Source organism: Rana temporaria, chromosome 2, assembly GCF_905171775.1.
Source record: "Rana temporaria chromosome 2, aRanTem1.1, whole genome shotgun sequence".
NCBI lineage: Eukaryota > Metazoa > Chordata > Amphibia > Anura > Ranidae > Rana > Rana temporaria.
Window position 1 is genome coordinate 76,573,170 of NC_053490.1, and position 17,816 is coordinate 76,590,985.

At 40.8% G+C, this 17,816-nt stretch overlaps 1 protein-coding gene and 1 long non-coding RNA gene across 9 annotated transcripts in view; one reads left to right on the forward strand and one right to left on the reverse strand.

The window, feature by feature from the left end:
* Positions 1 to 17,816, reverse strand: part of NBEA (neurobeachin) — a 793,834-nt gene that overhangs the window by 487,214 nt on the left and 288,804 nt on the right. For all 8 annotated transcript variants that reach the window (XM_040340410.1, XM_040340408.1, XM_040340406.1 and 5 more), the window contains exons 17-18: positions 15,836 to 15,928; positions 15,474 to 15,582 (exon numbers count right to left, since the gene is read on the reverse strand). In XM_040340410.1, the coding sequence (XP_040196344.1) occupies positions 15,474 to 15,582; positions 15,836 to 15,928 (202 nt within the window). The remainder of the gene's footprint in view (positions 1 to 15,473; positions 15,583 to 15,835; positions 15,929 to 17,816) is intronic.
* LOC120929156 lies at positions 5,468 to 16,673 on the forward strand. The gene is made up of 3 exons (XR_005747352.1): positions 5,468 to 5,684; positions 9,078 to 9,188; positions 16,451 to 16,673. It is a non-coding gene; the product is annotated as an uncharacterized LOC120929156 (long non-coding RNA).

Consider the following 17,816-nt stretch of genomic DNA (forward strand, 5'->3'; position numbering starts at 1 on the left):
ATAGAGACTCTGAAGGAGTTTCTTGGAAGTTTTGCTTAGGGCTATACTAAAGGTACATTTAGCCCTGTTTGAGTGCAGGCTCACTAAAATGATAAAGAAGTAAATACGGTAAGTAAACAGAACCTTCAAAAAAGGCATATAAAGCACTGAGTTCAAATAGTGAGCCACTATAGCCAGATCTAGAGGTATGAAGTAAATCTACCATTTATAATGGGAGAGCTGTGCAATGGTAATATTTCTTGGCCAAGAGCAGGGGTCTCCAAACTGCGGCCCGAGGGCCAGATGTGGCCCTTTGCTAGCCTTTATCCGGCCCTTGGGGCACTATTCCTCCACTGACATGAGGCACTATTCCTCCCATTGACACCAACAATAGGGCACTATATTATACACCGATACCAATGATGGCATACTCTTCCTTCTACTAATAGGGGGAATACTCATTTTCCTATTGACCACCAACTCTGAGGCCATATTTGTTCTCACTGATGCCGGGCCCGTGACATTTTCTTCCCTCGCTGGCACCAATCCGGCCCTCCTAAAGTCTGAAGGGCAATAAAGTGGCCCTTTGAAAAGTTTGGAGACCCCTGGCCAAGAGTATCAGCGGTTTGAAAGATTTCACTTTACCCATTTTAGTAGGTGATAATTTTTGGTTCAAGAGTTCCCTGTCCAACTTTCAGAGCCACACCAATATGCATATGGGGAACTTAATTAACTGAGGACAGAAAGGAAAACCGCAAGTGGAACACCTTTTGCGAGCAGTCTTTTTCTGCAAGTTGTCATCAGTACTGTGCAGTAACGGGGAAACCAAGCGCAAACTTTACAGCAGTAGATAATCTGACATTAAATCAAACAGGCATTAAATACCACAGTTAATTTTCTAATACACATGCTTCAGGAAGAAAGGAAACATGTTAAGTCTTAAAGGTTGTGTGCAACACAGCGTATAATCTTTGCTTAGTCACTTTTCCTACAAATGGCTACGTTACAACAGTGTTTTGGACGATCATTTATTTATTTCAGGTACTTATATAATTGTACTGGAACTGTCAAATAGGTTACTCTTTGTTTATTAAAGTGATACTAAAAACCCTTTTTAATTTACATTGTTCCTTGTATTTCTGTATATGGATGATGGCACTGTAATTACTTTAATAAGAAAAATCTAAGTACCTTTTTTCATAACTGATACACAGCTGTCATGTGACCCAGCTCTTTCCCAGCCTGTCTGCAGGGAAACATAAGGAGGAGCTTCTAGTCCTCTGCTGCTGGTCACATGTTCAAAATAACAAACAGCCTTTGGGATACAGAGCAAAGATAAATATAAACGGTTTTAAATTGGCATACAAATATACATTTGAAATACAATCTTTATTATTTTGTGGAAATAACCTGGTGTGGTCAGATTACTGCCAATCACAGGTTGTCATTCCAGTCTAGCTTGTGTGTTAGAATAAGAGGGAAGCGATTCCCTCCATTAACCTACATCCAATATCCCTCCCCATGGTGTTTAGCTGCTTAGTCGGCATGAAGGAGGAGGAGGGAGTAGACTGTCATTCACCACTGTGTATACGCCCCACATGTGTGACTATAGTCCTATCGGCTGCTCAGATGTGAGAGGGAGGAAAGGCTCAGGATATAAACTGAGAAAGTGCAGAGTTGCCACCACAGCCGCAAAATCCCTAGCTGAATTGGGGACATGAACAAAATATATTAGATTGTAATCTCCCCATGCCACCACGCCAACAGAAAACAAAACTGTGGGAGTCATTCCCTCAATTACCCCATCAAAAAATCAAGTGATTTTCTTTCCTTCCACTGTGATTGAAGGAATGAAAATCAAATCATTTATGGGTTGCATAAGACAGGAGAATTTTTTTTATGCCTGTGTATTCAGAGAAGCACAACCCTGGGGGTTTGGCGGTGCTAAATATCCCCATTCCGACAGTGTGAACAAATCGTTGTATTAGGAGGGTTGTTTTAGGTTTTTCCTTCCAATTTCTAGCCGATCTTGACTAAAGTGGATGAGCCTATAGTGTTTATTTTGTGTTGTTTTTGTTTGCATAAGATACCCCCTTCAAAAAGGTACCTCACTGTACATCATTGGTGATTTTTTTTTTTTTTTATGGACTTTTTTTTTATGGACTAACATACATTTGTTTGGGCTCAATGTGTGAAGAAAATACAACCTTTTTCAATATGGCACAAACTGCTCTGCACATTTGCCCACTTCTCCCACATATTCCACTCCCATAACGATCAAAAAATGTTTTTTTCCCAGCTGAAGACCACCAACAACTTGCACAACTCCCCCACCCAGCAGATGACATTTTTTACACTGTACCAGCAAAGATATTTTGAAATTCTCTCCAACACATTGCTATTATGATAGGCTCTAACACAGGAGCTTCTTCTCAGGAAGACTTCAGAGTTTCCTCTACAATGCAAATAAATAGCAAACCACGAATACCAAAAATAAGGATGACTCAAACTTTGAACATCCCTGGAGCACTGTAAAAAGCATTACTAAAAACATAAAAAATAAATACAAAAAAATTACACAATTGTGACTTTGCCTTAGGAAGTCCACCTGCGGGCTGAACTAAAAAAAAAACATGATTTCAGCAACTGCAATTCATGTTTTCACTAGAAACAAAATTAGGAGAGCGATTCCGTATCTGCTACAAAACTGAGACACAGCCCAAGATCGAACGTAGTCAGATAAGCCTACCCAATGCTGAAACTGTGAAATATTCAAAGCCCTTAAGGTGTTTTGTACAGTATATCTTTGCAGTCTGTAGACGCCTACAGACATAAAAGCACATTTGCTCAATCAGTTTAAAGCCAGATTAGTGAATGTCTGTAGGCAGTAAATAATACGGTATGACATAACACAATCCAGGATCTGAATCACTGAGGCTGATGTCACACTGGCTACTTTGTAGCAGTGATTAGTAGCAGATACAAATCTCTCTGCTTATTTTCTCCGCTGATGTGTAGCTAGATACAGAATGGCTGCTGTAGCTGGATGCAATGCTCATCTATGCAGCTACAAATCAATAGTGTGCCATGATTACCAACAGATGCTTCCAATAGCATGGGTAGCTACTAAAGTTGGCAATTCTGTGGCTACATCTAATCGCTGCAAAAAGTAAATTCACACCCAAGCTCCACATTTTTTTTTTTTTTTTTTTTTTTAAGTGTTTGAATATTTTTTAAAGCAGAATTGCATGTTTTTGCAGCTTTTTCAGGTATTTGTAAACTAAAAGGTGTGTAATGCTGCTGGAAAATGGTCAGAGATCTGCTGTTTGAGCAGAAAACAGGCACCAAATATTTGAAAAAAAAATGCTCATACCGCACTTTTTAGGCATTTCCATTGAAGTCTATGGGGACAAAAATGCTTACTTCTGCCTAAAAAATTGCTTGTGTCGTTTTTTGAGTGGCAGGATGCTCAGATGCGAAGGGCTATTAAAAACATTTGGTTTTTGCTTGCTGAGCGTTTTTGAACTTCAAACTGCAAGCTACTAAATGTTAAAAGTGTGATTGGGGCCTGAGGGCTCGTAGGAACAAGCTTCACCTACTTTGTAGAGGGTATTTGGTGGGCAGTGAGGAGCCATTTTGTCACTCACCTAAATCCCCTTTTTAGACCCTAAAGACCATCACACTGCAGCTGTGGATGGTTGCAGCGCAGACCTATTCGGTGGAATGAGATGCATTTGGCAGCCAGTATTGCCTGCTGAATGCGACAGGCAGATATTTTTAGCCCCACCATGATGCAAAGCATCAAGACAGCAGCATGTGTGTACCCCCATCTGCTGCCTTTGCAGTCTAAGGGGGAATGGTAAAAATGCAAAAAAATTCGGCCAAGTGCATGCTGAATTCTTGCTTTCGGTACCAAAATTTTCATTCGGTACATCTGAAAGCAGGAATGGAGGGTAAATCTTCCAATGGAGACGTTTGTTTTGTGATAACTGGGGATCCCTTCACTTTGGAGAGAATTCCTCTCAAGTAAAGAAGTGAAAGGGAAACCTACCCAATGGGACCTAGATTGCAAAAATATAACTGACCCTCCCTTCCTCCTCCAGAAAAAAAAATTGCTTTTAGTTCCACTTTAAGGCTTTGTATTTAAATGTAGAATTTTGTATAAACTCTGTTGATCTTGTCATCTATTGCTGAGATCCAATAAAACACTACACCTCTCTGGAAAACAGCCAAAGTTTCCTGGAATTTGCTTGGAGAAAATTACATTCTACATACCGTATATACTCGAGAATAAGCCAAGTTTTTCAGCACATTTTTTTGTGCTGAATATGCCCCCCTCAGCTTATACTTGAGTCACCTTTTTGCACCTGATCTCCAGGATTTTATGGACCCATAGCGGCCGGCCATAGGTCCCCTGGACCCCAAACTTGGCACACATGTAGCCCCATTCTTCTTCTACAAGTGTACAAAGTTTGTTGTCCAGGGGACCTACGGCCGGGGAGCATCGATTTTTCAAAGCCGGGCACCCCTTCCAAAGACTCCCATGTTAAACAGTAATTTCTCTGGCGACTTTGGGAACCCGGTACCGGTTGGTCGTAGGAACTTGGCACACATGTTGCCCCATTTCCCCTCTACAAGTGTGCAAAGTTTCTTGGCTGGGGGACCGACGGCTGGGGAGCACCAATTTTTCAAAGCCGGGCACCCCTTCCATAGACTCGAATGTTAAACGTCAGTCTAGTCATGGGCACGGTGAAGCATGGGCACAGTGAGGCATGCAGATGGACACCCTAGGCTTATACTCGAGTCAATACGTTTTCCCATTTTTGTGGTAAAATTAGGTGCCTCGGCTTATATTCGGGGCGGCTTATACTCGACTATATACGGTAAGCACTTCCTGTTTCCATGATAATACTATTTTTTATTATTATGTACATCATAGAAGTTACAAGTGCACAAGACAGTAATGCTGCTGATGTAGTGATTACTGGTACACAAGACAGCCATGCATTAGAGGACTTGAACTCACTAATTTTGCTCATTATAAAGCAAACCCTATAACAATGCATACTTACAAACTGTATAGTAATACATTTGTCTTTGGGGTGTTGCAAAGCATTTTTACCAAGTAAACTACACAGAGTTCTCCTTTAAGAGATAAAAGCAGACAAATGTGTTTTAGCACCCCTTCATCCTCTGCCTGCCTGGCTACATGACGGCTCTAGGAACATAATGGCAATGGAAGTAATTATTAAGATTAATGTCACCAATTCCTCTCACTGTCATACACTACATAATTGTTACAGGCATATCTGTTCCGAGTTAAACTAGTTTCCTCTGCACTTTGTGATTTGACTAAATCGATATCAAACATAATCATGCAGGCTGTATTACAGCTGCACTCAGGGCTACATTAGTGATCTGTGATCCATCATTAGAATGGAGTTTTCATGTTCGCAGAAAAAGAAGGTCTAGGGCAAATTCCAGGAATAGCTGACTATTTCACATGAAAACCGGAGTAGTGCGACTGCCACAAGCATATAAACCAGAAATAGAAATCTGCCACATGACATACTGGAACACAGCTATACTTCACAGACCCATGGAGAAATGAAATAGCCCATAAGGCAAATATTCTACATATAATGATGGCAGCAACAGCATATACATTCCTATATGAAACCTTACGGACTACTGACCCTGAGGTGGTATGTAAACCCTACCCCATGTATTTAACTGCTCTTATCTGCTACCTTACGATCCGTTAATTATACTTTTGAAAGTGTTTTGTTATAACCGATAAGTTTAATAAGAAATACTTGTCAATTATACCAGAACTCTTGTGAGCTGATAACTTCTGTGCTCTCTGCTTGTGTTGACAGTTGTCACTGATATTGTTGTCGGAGGACTACAGACACACACCCTACTATATCATCGACAATAGGTGAGGGGTGGGTTTCCATAGTGATATCGTTTTTCTAAAACCGAAGAGAGAGTGTAGTCATCCTGGGACTGTGTGTTACTGATAGAATCTTAAGGTTAAACATGAAAATATAAAAAGATTGATGCAGCTATGTCACCTAAAGACTGTTAATCTGTAACATAACATTTTTAGATAGACTTTAGGAAAACCATGTAGGAAGACCCTAGAATGGAAAGAAAGACACAAGATCTGCTAACATTTATTTGGTTTGGTTTAAAGCATCGTTGGGTTGCCTCAATCTGGCCTTTATTAAAGCGGACCTTCATTCATTTTTTCATCGATTAAATCTTCTGCCCGTGTTGTTTTAACTTTGGATAGTAAAACTTTTTCTGCCAGTACATACCTTATACTTCCTGTTTCTTGTCTTGTAAAAAGCCTAGGCTACATCATGCACAGCTCTCTCACTCTCGTTAGAGTTTGCCAGTAGAGGTGGAGTCATAAGAGGGCCAATGAGAGCGGCAGAGCTGGAGATGTGCCTCTTTGTGAAGTGAACAGGCAGCAGCTGCAGCTGCCCATAGTTAAAATGGTTGCATCCAGACTCAGTGGAGGCATATTTCTGCAGCATATTTGGCAAGTGCAGAATCACAGTATATATAAAATAATATGCAAAGTGGTTGGAGAAAAGCTTCAGAATGACAAAGATGTTTTTATTACAAATTATGTGAGCAGACTGCAGTTCCTCTTTAATAAATAAACTCATCCTAACCAGTATATATTTTGCACTTACTAAATAATCAAGGGCTAATTCACCCGGTATATTCTGTATCGGGGCTTTTTCAAAATCTTACCAAATACCTTGTGTGATTATCAAGAGATGATATATTTGATAAACATTCACCAAGAATTGGGAAGTCTTTTTGATACCCATCATTAGCTAGCTAAACACAACATGGAATACGAACATCAGGTTCTTCTGAAACACTTCCCTAAAGGTTGTTCAGGTATTTGGGAAGGGTCATAAATGGTTCAAACTGTGTGTGGGCAGGCTGAATGTACCTAGTTGATCAATTGGGATCCAACCAGCATGCCGGATTTACATGCAATTATCGCTAGAGCTGCTATAGCCGCAAGTCTTTTCCCAGCAGGAACGGTTTCCCCCGACAGGAGCAGACAATTGCTCAGCAAGAGTCTCCTGTTAGCAATGTCTTGGTTGATGGGGGAATCATGCAAATTTCCCTTGTGCTCCAACTTCCTGAACTTTTTATTGCATACTTGCCTTGGTCCAGCTCGGATCAATGTTCACATATATATTTCATATCTGAGGGCAGCTGAGGAAGCTGCCAATCATTGTAGAAGTAGGTGGATCCAGTGCCGAGCAGCACATTAACAACAGGGGGTTGCTCACTTCACTTGGCAATGCCATCATTAACAGAACACCTTTTATTTTTTTTTAAAATACAAGGTTTTCTCTGATTGGAAGAGGTGGAGATCTCAAAGTCACTGCCCCTCCTCCAATTGGTAAATGCCTTGTATTTATGTAAAATACAAGGTGTTCTGTGAATGGCAGTAGTGCCGAGGGAGTGGTGGGTGTGCAGAGAGTAAGCCACTCGGCACAGAACCCAGAAGATCACAGATCTCACTGTAGTAGTGCTGATTACTAAAGTGGCTGCCAGATTACCCAGTATCCCCCAGTATGAAAAATGCATACTTGCAGTGTGCCAAGATGGACCAATGTAAATATGCAACATAGATCGTACCTTGATTTCATTTTTAAAGAGGAACTGCAGTCTGCTCACATAACTTGTAATAAAAACATCATTGCCATTCTGAAGCTTTCCTCCAACCACTTTTGATATTATTTTATATATAGTGTGATTTTGTACTTGCCAAATATGCTGCAGAAATCTTCCTTCACCGAGTCTGGCTGCAGCCATTTTAACTGTGGGCATCTGAAGCTGCTGCATGTTCACTTCACTCCACTCTGCAGTTCTCAATGGCCCTCTTATGACTCACCCCCCTCCTTTCCTGGAAAACTCTCACGAGAGTAAAAGCTGTGCATGATGTCATAAGCCTAGGTTTTTTTCCAGACAATAAACAGGAAGTGGGCTGTATGAGGTATTTACTGGCAGAAAAAAACTTTTACTACCCAAAGTTAAAACAAAAAGGGCAGAAGATGTAATAGATGAAAAGATGAACAAATTTATGAAGGTCCGCTTTAAGGACAGCAAGTGCTGAGAAATCCCTCAAGTGGAATACAGGTGTCAAAACCTGACCAGTGTTTTAACAATTTACACCTCAGCTTCTAGCATGAAAAACAAAAGTTTTAGCTTTAGATTTACTTTGGGGTAAGCCCTTTAAAGTATCCAATGTCCCCAGCACAGTCCCTTTTACAAACACAGAGCAGACATCAATCTACCAGACACACTTTTGTATGGGATGTAATAGATTATCAGTATATGCTTCAGTTATGGGGGAAGCAAATGATAAACACTTGAAGAATATACAAACTCCATCAAACCGAGAGCCCCCAATATTGAAAGGCATCACTTACAGCAACCAATCTGCATACTGTATTCTTTTATTCTACTAAAGATATAATATTACAAAATGTAGTGAAAATGGTTTTATAAAAGTATTTAAAACTTAAAATAATGCAGATAAAATTAAGACAAAAAGTAAGTTTCATATTAGTGTAAAAAGTTGTTCAAAATCAGAGTAGACGATATAAAGTATTGGTGCCGGCGTCTTCAAACAATGATGCGGTGGCACCAGGAAAGTTAAACATCTGCCACCAGCAAATTCAGAACAAAGCAAAGCACAAATGTAGATATAATGATACCCAAACAAAAGGCGACACAGCACAAACGATGAAGTAAGGGCTTTTCATAGTTACAGAGCTTAGTGAAGAGCACTCGTACAATATCCTGCTTGACTGTTGCAGAATGAATCTGTGAACTATACTGCATTGTATACCAATGAATAAAAAATGCTGAAACTTCTATGTAGCAGAATAAAATCTCTGTACAGACATGCCATATAACATTGTGTGAGCGTTGCACTAAAATCTGCTCTTGGTTTTATCTAAAGAATAAACTAAAGACTACAGAAATCATCAGTTAAATCCAATTTGGCATAAGGCTCAGTGGGGACAGCTTAATAGAGATTTTTTTTCCCACAGTGTCTACAGAGCAGCATGTCATGAGTCCACTCTGCACTGGGAGTACGAAGGGGAGCATCTAGTTTGCAGTGAAGAGCGACATGAAAACCTTCTATACACTGATCTATACTTGTAAGTCATATGCAATGATTGGACACAGTTGGCGTTTACAGCTATACAAAAATGTGCAAGCCAGAGCACCAAATGGGTTATATTAGACTTCTTCGAGAAATCTCCTCATTACTGTAAAGAAATGTTACTCAAGTCAAACAGAAAAACTGTACTGTGGTCCCAGTCAGGATAACCGACGACACTTTTGCCATCTCTAGTTCTCCGCAAGTGATGCAACGAGCTGCTGACAGCTGAACGCTCCTTCAAAAAGTCTGGTAGAACATATTGTCCACATAACCGTAATATCAAATAAGGCCCATTCACACCTATGCATTGCCGTTATATCAAATAAGGCCCATTCACACCTATGCATTGCAGCGTGCGTAATATAACTCACAAATATAGAAGTAAATTTGTTTTTAAGCGTTTCTTTTGAATACACACTAAAAAAAACGTGCAAAGGTTTGAACAAGCCACATTGTAAATAATGGGATTTCTACTTGGAGTTCAAATCAATGAGGTGACTGTACCAACATTGGGACAGAATCTGGAGCAGATGTACATAGTAACCAATCAGCTTCATTCTCCAGCTTGTTCCGTTAAAGTGGAACTGAATGCAAACTACTGAAAATTGTATAGAAGAATAAAGTTACCGCTCCAGATAAATGTGTTATACCAATCAGTGTCCTCTCAGAAAATCCCAGGTGCCGGCAATGCACAAGGTAAAATTAGGAAGATTTGGACAGCTGCACTCCAGAAAAAACCTAGCTATGACTAAGCACTAGCCAGCTGCATTTCCCCCCTTATTTTGCTGTGATTTAAAGTGTATTAACAAATTTTACAAATAAAGGCAACCGAAAAGGTTTTTCCAGAGTGCGGCTGTCCAAATCTTCTTCCTAATTTTACAAAAAATTGTAAGCAGGCTCATTATTGCAATAAAATAAAGTTACCTGCCAGTTAGCAATCCTCTGCCAGTATGGGAACAGTGTCAGTATAAGTAACATCATCCACACCAACCAATCAAGAGGGCTGAAGACTGCATCCAAATAAGATGCAGGCGTTGGACAGTGTGGGTGTCAGACCTTTGGAGCATAAGTGAGTATTTGTGCTTTTAGTTCTGGTATAAAGCTGAATTCCAAGAACTGTGATATTTTATAAAAACTGCAGGCATACCATAAGTTAAGACTAACAATGTACCTGCCTCCTTGTAGACTCATATCTATTATTCAGGTTTATTGTGCTCCAGGAAGATCACTTACAGAGCTCCAATTCTGTTCTCACTGTAGTCTCAGTTTCTTCAAGGGCAGAGTCACTTGAACAGCTATGCCTGGCTCTCCCATCCTTCTGCCCATTCACAGAAGCATTTGTATTATGTGAACTCACTTACAAAATACAAAAGGCTCCTGTGAATGGGCAGCAGAGGATTGGGTGGGCATAGCTGCTGTGTGTGCTTCTCTTGTCTCAGATCCCAGAGCGTGTCCTCCGGGAGTGCAATAAACCTGTATAATATAATTATTAGTGATAACATCCGGAGGTGTCATGCACCTAATTGGACAAGTCAAAGTGTGCCTACACTTTTTGAAAAGTTGACAAATTTCTTCCTGGATTTCAGCTTTAAGCTTTGAAAATGAAAAGATAGAACCTGACTGGTTGCCATTCACAAAGGCTCCAGATTCTGACTGCTGTAGTCTTTGAAATGAGGGGAATTTATCATAACTTGAACCAGACAAAATATGGCGCAACTGTACATGGCAACCAGTCAGCCTCTATTTATTTTTTAAAGGTTAACTAAAAAAAGATGAAAATAAAATATGGAGCAAATGTGCTTGGCAAATTAATCAGATACTGTCTGCTCCAGTTTGGGGTAGGAAAACCGACCCTTAAAGTGGATATAAACCCTCTGGGTAATAAACTGTTTTGCAGACCCCACTCCCTGTCCTATCACTAGTCTAATAGACAGAGTGGTTGTATTTCTACCCAATATCACCCCTTTCTCACTATCTGCAACCAATGGGTTAGGTTGTACATAATGTTTAGACAAAGCCAACCAATATTTAATTCTTCTAGAACAGGGGTCTCCAAACTGTGGCCCCTTTGCTTGCCTTTATCCGGCCCTTGGGGCACTATTCCTTCCACTCTGTGTTGTGATCATGCAATAAACCATCCATTTGGACGCTATTTACGTCGTTCCATGGTATGCTGGCAAAAATTTATACTGCAACGTGCACCAGTATACAGATGGTTGTTGCTACGAGCACCCAAACCCAAGAGCTTATCCAGGAATGTGTGCAATGGGAATATGAAGTATGACTATTCCATCCACTGACACCAACAATGGGGAATCATTCTTGTTGCTAAAACCACCGATGGGGCACTATTCATCCAACTGACACTATCAAAAGGGTAAAAAAAAAATCTATTGGCACCAACAATGGGGCACTAGTCCTCCCACTGACACCAAAGATATGGTCTTGTTTACTCCCACTGGACATTTTCTACTCCCAATCACACTAGTCCGGCCCTCCCAACGTCTGAAGGACAGTAAAATGGCCCTTTGTTTAGAAAGTTTGGAGACCCCTGTTCTAGAACACAGATATTGCTCTATGACAGTAGCATTGTGGCCTCCTGTTAAAGTGGTATTAAACCCCAAACCAAAAATGTAATATGTTGCAGCGTACCAACCAAACCAAAATTGTCATATTGCAGCGTACAAACCTTTAGGTATAGTGGCTGCAATAGTTTTCTTTTTAGGCTCCCCCCCTCCTCTATCTTTACCTGGTAATCTGGCCAGTAACACACCTCCTGCATTAGAGTGCCCCCACTCTGGATGAATAAGCACAGGGGGTACCTTTGGAGAGCACCATTGTCAGTCTGTGGGGAGAGGAATGTTTGATGGACTAGCAGATTTAGATACACTAAAGAAATTGAAGCCAAACTCCAGCTAACTTTATAAGAAACAGTTTTGTTCATTCTGGATAAAGGTATTCCATAAATAAATAAAAGCTGACCATTGCTGGTGCCCTGTCAGTGATAAATAGTTGGTCTCAACTCTAACTGCTACATCTGCAGGATAGCTTGTTCTGTTGAAAAACAACAGACTTACTAGCAGGATCACCAGGTGAAACCAAAGAAAGAAAGGCTACCACAAAAAAATATATATAACGCAGCCATAACAACTAAGAATTTGTAAGCTGTAATACAATAAATTATTGCTTTTGGGTTTAATGCTGCTTTTAGCCTGTTTGTCTTTTTTCCCCAATGTCCACCATTCATGAGTACAGGGTTTCTACTACTACTCGGTCTGGAAAATAAAAATTTCCATAGACATTAGCATTTCTACAGTTAGAAAAGTATATGATGTACTAAAACAAGAAGTGGATGACATTGCACTTGTTAGGTGTGTTCCAGGATCATTAATGTAAAGCACACTTCTGGAAAACATTGCCTGCATCTAAAAAGAGAACATTCAGAAATAAAAGCCCAATACAATTCCAGAAAAAAAAAACCCTTTCTATACAAAACGCGAGCTATCCATACACTTGGCAATTTAGAAATCTTCCCATCAGTTTTCATCTGGAAAGAATCCCAGTGTAAAGCACTACACCTCCTGCTGTTTTAATAATTTTCCTGTTTCCAACAACCCAACAATTGAAGTTGCTGTGAAAATTACTCAACATCACCTTCATGCCAACCAAAGTCATTTTTGAGGATTTCCACTTCAGTGTTAATCACACAGTTGCTTGACAGCAAAAAAACAATAAACAGGAGAGGCAGAGTACCACAGATTCAATAGCAGTACAATTCGATATCCAGCACATTTCTGAATCTCCATGGGTTATAGACATGTAGAAGGATTAAACCACATAGAAGCTGTACAAGAACACACCTTGCCAGCACATCAAAGCCAAGCAGAACTCGATCAGGTCTTCCAATATGAACCAATAGAAACTTCCCTAGCTTCTGTTCATGTTCATAGTAATACAATAGTGGCCGTAAGCCAAGCCACAGCATGGCACCTATTGACCTAAAGTAGAACTGAAGGCAAAACTTGAATGAGAGGAGTTATAACCCTTGGGGTAGATCCACGTACAACGGCGCATTATAGCGCCGGGCGTAGCGTATCTAAGATACACTACGCCGCTTTAACTTACTTTTTTTTTGTTTTGAATCCTCAACGAATTCGCGCCATAAGTTACGGCGATGTAGTGTATCTCTTGCGGCGTAAGGGCGCGAAATTCAAATGGATGTTAAGGGGGCGTGTTTTATGTAAAAACGTTGTGACCCGACGTAAACAATGTTTTTTTTAACTGCGAATGCGCCTCCCTGGGGGTATCCCAGTGCGCATGCACGAAATTTAACCGGAACAAGCCAATGCTTACGACGTTGACGTCATTCTACGCAAATTCCTATTCACAAACGACGTAAAAAAATTCTAAATTGTACACGGGAACGACGGCCATACTTAACATTGAGTACGCCACCATATAGCACCTTTAACTATACGCCGGAAAAAGCCAAAAGAAAACGACGTAAAAAAATGTGCCAGGCTGACGTACGTTCGTGGATCGCCGTAACTAGCTAATTTGCATACTCAACGCGGATTTCGACGGGAACGTCACCTAGCGGCCGCCGAAAAATTGCAGCTTAGATCCGACGGCGTACTAAGATGTACGTCTGTCGGATCGATCCCAGATGCCGTCGTATCTTGTTTTGTGGATCCAAAACAAAGATACGACGCGGGAAATTTAAAATTACGCAGGCGTATCAGTAGATACGCCGGCGTAATCCTTTTGTGGATCTGCCCCCTTGTGTTTTTTTGCCATCTGTGTCCCATTGGGGAGATTTCCTTTTATGATCTGTCCCCTAGCTGAAACAAAAAGTAAGGGCATTCCAGGTTGTCACCAAAACTAGTGTTCAAATTCGAAGATTTCCCCTTTACCCCATTTATGGCGACAACCAAAATTTAGGGTTTTATTTCACTTTCAATGAAAACAGAAAACAGGACAAATGGAGAGGCTAAATCTCCCTAGCGGGGGCACAGACAGCAATATAAAAAAAAAAAAAAAAAAGAACTATAACTAAAGGGTAAAACTTAACAAGAGCTCACACATACAACAAATCATTTTTTGTACTTAGGTTAGAGCACCAATTCAATAGCAACTTCACCATTATGAATAGGTTAGCTTTAACTTGAGTATGCCGTTCCACCAATCCTGTGGCAACAATTGTTCTTCTAGGACAGGGGTCTCAAACTGGTGGCCCTCCAGCTGTTGTGAAACTACAAGTCCCATGAGGCATTGCAAGGCTGACAGTTACAAGCATGACTCCCACAGGCAAAGGCATGATAGAACTTGTAGTTTCACAACAGCTGGAGGGCCACCAGTTTGAGATCCCTACTATTAGTTCTAAATTCGGAAATAAACCTGTAAGGGTTGGAGACTGCGCTGAACTGAATTGATCAGTCACTGGTCGTGAGTGGGTGATCACGTGGGCAATTAGGAAGAAATCCCTTCCATTGGTGGGCGCCCAATTTGAGGATGGTGGCAGTGAGCCCTCCTAAGGCTTGGGCTGCTTCCTTGGGGTATGGCATTAGAGTCGTTGTGCACACAGACTTAGAAATGGGAGTAGAAAGGAATGCCCAGTATCCAATGAGATACAAGTAGGCAGGAGAGTTAGAAGATGTTTATTGCAAATAGCAACAAGTACATTGAGCCAACGAGATTTTGGGGAACAGGAATGCCCCCCCTTCTTCGGGGGTTGTTGCTGCATGCTGATAAATGGGAAGAGTCCCCAAACAGGAGGGTCAATGGCAAAAAATTAGAGGGATAACTGTCAGTGTCGGCTGTGTTTGCAGAGGCATTCTGAAATATGGCTGACGTGCAGGCCCAGATTTACTCCCTTTGCTGCCCCAAGGCCAGGTCCTTCAATGCCGCCCTCGCCTGCGCAGTACAGGGGGGACATTATCCGCCGGGGGACTTTTTCGGCAGGACACTGAGAAGCGGGGGGGGGGGGGGGGTGTTTCTGCCGAAAATGACGAAATTACATTGAGAACTGGGAGGGAGGTTGCTGCTGCCAAGAACTATCTCACCTCCTCTTCCCTCTGTTTTTTCTCCTCTCACCATCCGCAGGGGGGAACTCCTGATATGAAAGTGAAAGTGTCCTCTCCTCTCAGCCGCAGTGCCGCCCCTGCACCCACTGCCGCCCCGAGGCCTGGCCTTGTTGGCTTGTCTGGAATCCGGCCCTGCCGACGTGCCTGAGCACAGTGATGTACAATACAGACCAAATAGGTTATACGGAACATCTTACCTCATAAAGTGTGTTGTATGTTGTAACAGTGACTGTGTTGGTATGGAGCATCAACCTTTCCCCGAGCAATGTGAAGAGACTGTGAGTGTGCATGATTTCAACTTTCCGTCTGCCATTAGGGATAAAAATAAAATATTAATCACATAATAATGCACTCCAGACATCTACTGATAGCCAACAGAGTCAGCAATATACACACACACACCAAAGAAATTAAATCACGAGGTAAAAGAAAGGAAGTGGTTAGCCGTCAAATTAAATTACAGTTTATACCTAAAACCATAAACATGCTAAATCGAAAAAGCAGAAACCAGCAATCACTCCATGAATACAACACAGAAGATGTAATCTGCACTCCTTACTTGTGGCCTAGGTGCTTGAGAAAATACCCCAGGACCTTTAGTGCCTGCACACGGATGCTTTCACTTTTAGATGCTAGTAGCTTATAAATGACCCTGAAAAAGGTGAAAAATATTATTATTAGACAGCATTGTTAACAGGTCATAATTAGATAACAAAATATCTCTTTCTCTGATGATTCAACAAACGTCATGTAAATTAGAAATCGGTGCCCAAACTAAGGTATCCCATACATTCATTTTTTTTAAATAAAAAAAAAAAAATCACCCGATTCCCTCATCCATGCATTTAAAAAGTGGCTGGCAGCACTGATCAATAGGGAAAAACCTGACAGAGTGGTTATACAGAAGTCAATCAACAGATCGACTTCTGCACAACCAGCTTGCTCATACGTGGATCAAAATTCAGGCAGTTACTGCTTACTTCCAATGCGTCTATTCATTGATGTCCCAATATTGTTGGCCTGTGCATTTAGATTTCTTCCCACAAAACCCGGTTAGAGGGGTTAAGGGTGGCTCAGAAATTCTTCTATGAAAAATAATTATCTTGATCCACTACAAGAAACAATCATTGCTGTTCTCTAGAACATACATAACAATCCTGACTTTGTTTTACAGACGTGGAGTACACAGAGGTCTATTGTGTCCAGAGATTACAAGCTGCGTTTCAGCAAATATGAAGGAAAAAGAAGAATCATTGTCTAAGGTCACACGATTTGGCATCAGTGACTTGGCCATTATACACAAAATCTTTCAGTCTCCAAAAACAGCATCATAAAATACATACATTACAACAGATATTCAGAGGATATAAAAAGTCTACACACCCGTTAAAATGAGACAAAGATAAATCTAAGAACTTTTTTTCACCTTTAATGTGACCTATAAACTGCATATAAAATAATGTGATTGCATAAGTGTGCACACCCTTCTATAACTGGGGATGTAGTTGTGTTCAGAATTAAGCAATCACATGAAAACTCATGTTAAATAGGAGTCAGTACACACCCTGCCATCATTTAAAGTGCCTCTGATTAACCCCAAATAAAGTTCAACTGTTTTAGTAGGTCTTTCCTGACATTTTCTTAGTAGTAACCTACAGCAAAAGCCATGGTCTGCAGAGAGCTTCCAAAGCAGCAGAGGGATCTCATTGTTAAAATGTATCAGTCAGACCTCAGGTGTCGTCCACTCTGTTTCCCTTTTTAAAGAGAAAAATTCCTTTGGTTTGCAGGGATCCATTAGTACTGCTTCTGCAAAACCAGGACTGAGAACCACACACTATGCAAGGTACAATGTTCAAGCTTAGTCCCCTAAAGTACAATGGCTTGGTATCTGCCAAATAGGGACTAATTCACGTTATCCCACAGGTTGTCCTTCTCTCTCCTTCAATGCTCTTAAACAATAGCTTTCATACGTCCAATAAAACTAGTTCTATTTTGAGTTTGGATGTTCCCTCCGCTTGTTCAGGTCGAATAACAGGAAATGACTGTTGTGGAGTATTTAGACCAGTCTCCTGATTTGTTACAACTATGTTAGGGAACCTTGCCTGTTAGTTCTCTAATGTATGTAGACTTCTTGGACGAGTTATTATTGCCTATTGCTGAATTTCGTAGGTTGACATGTGTGTTATGATGTCATGTTGTATACACCGCATACCTTAAATTAAGGTTAAAAAAATAAAAACAAGTATCAGTCAGGAGAAGGGTACAAAAGAATTTCCAAGGCATTAGGTATACCATGGAACACGGTGAAGATAGTCATCATCAAGTGGAGAAAATATGTCACAACAGTGATATTACCAAGAACTGGACAACCCTTCAAAATTGACGAAAAGAATACTGGTCAGGGAGGCTGCCAAGAGGGCTACAGCAACATTAATGGAGCTGCAGGAATATCTGGTAAGTACTGGCTGTGTGGTACATGTGACAATCTCCCGTATTCTTCATATGTCTGGGCATTGGAGTAGAGTGAAAAGACAGAAGCA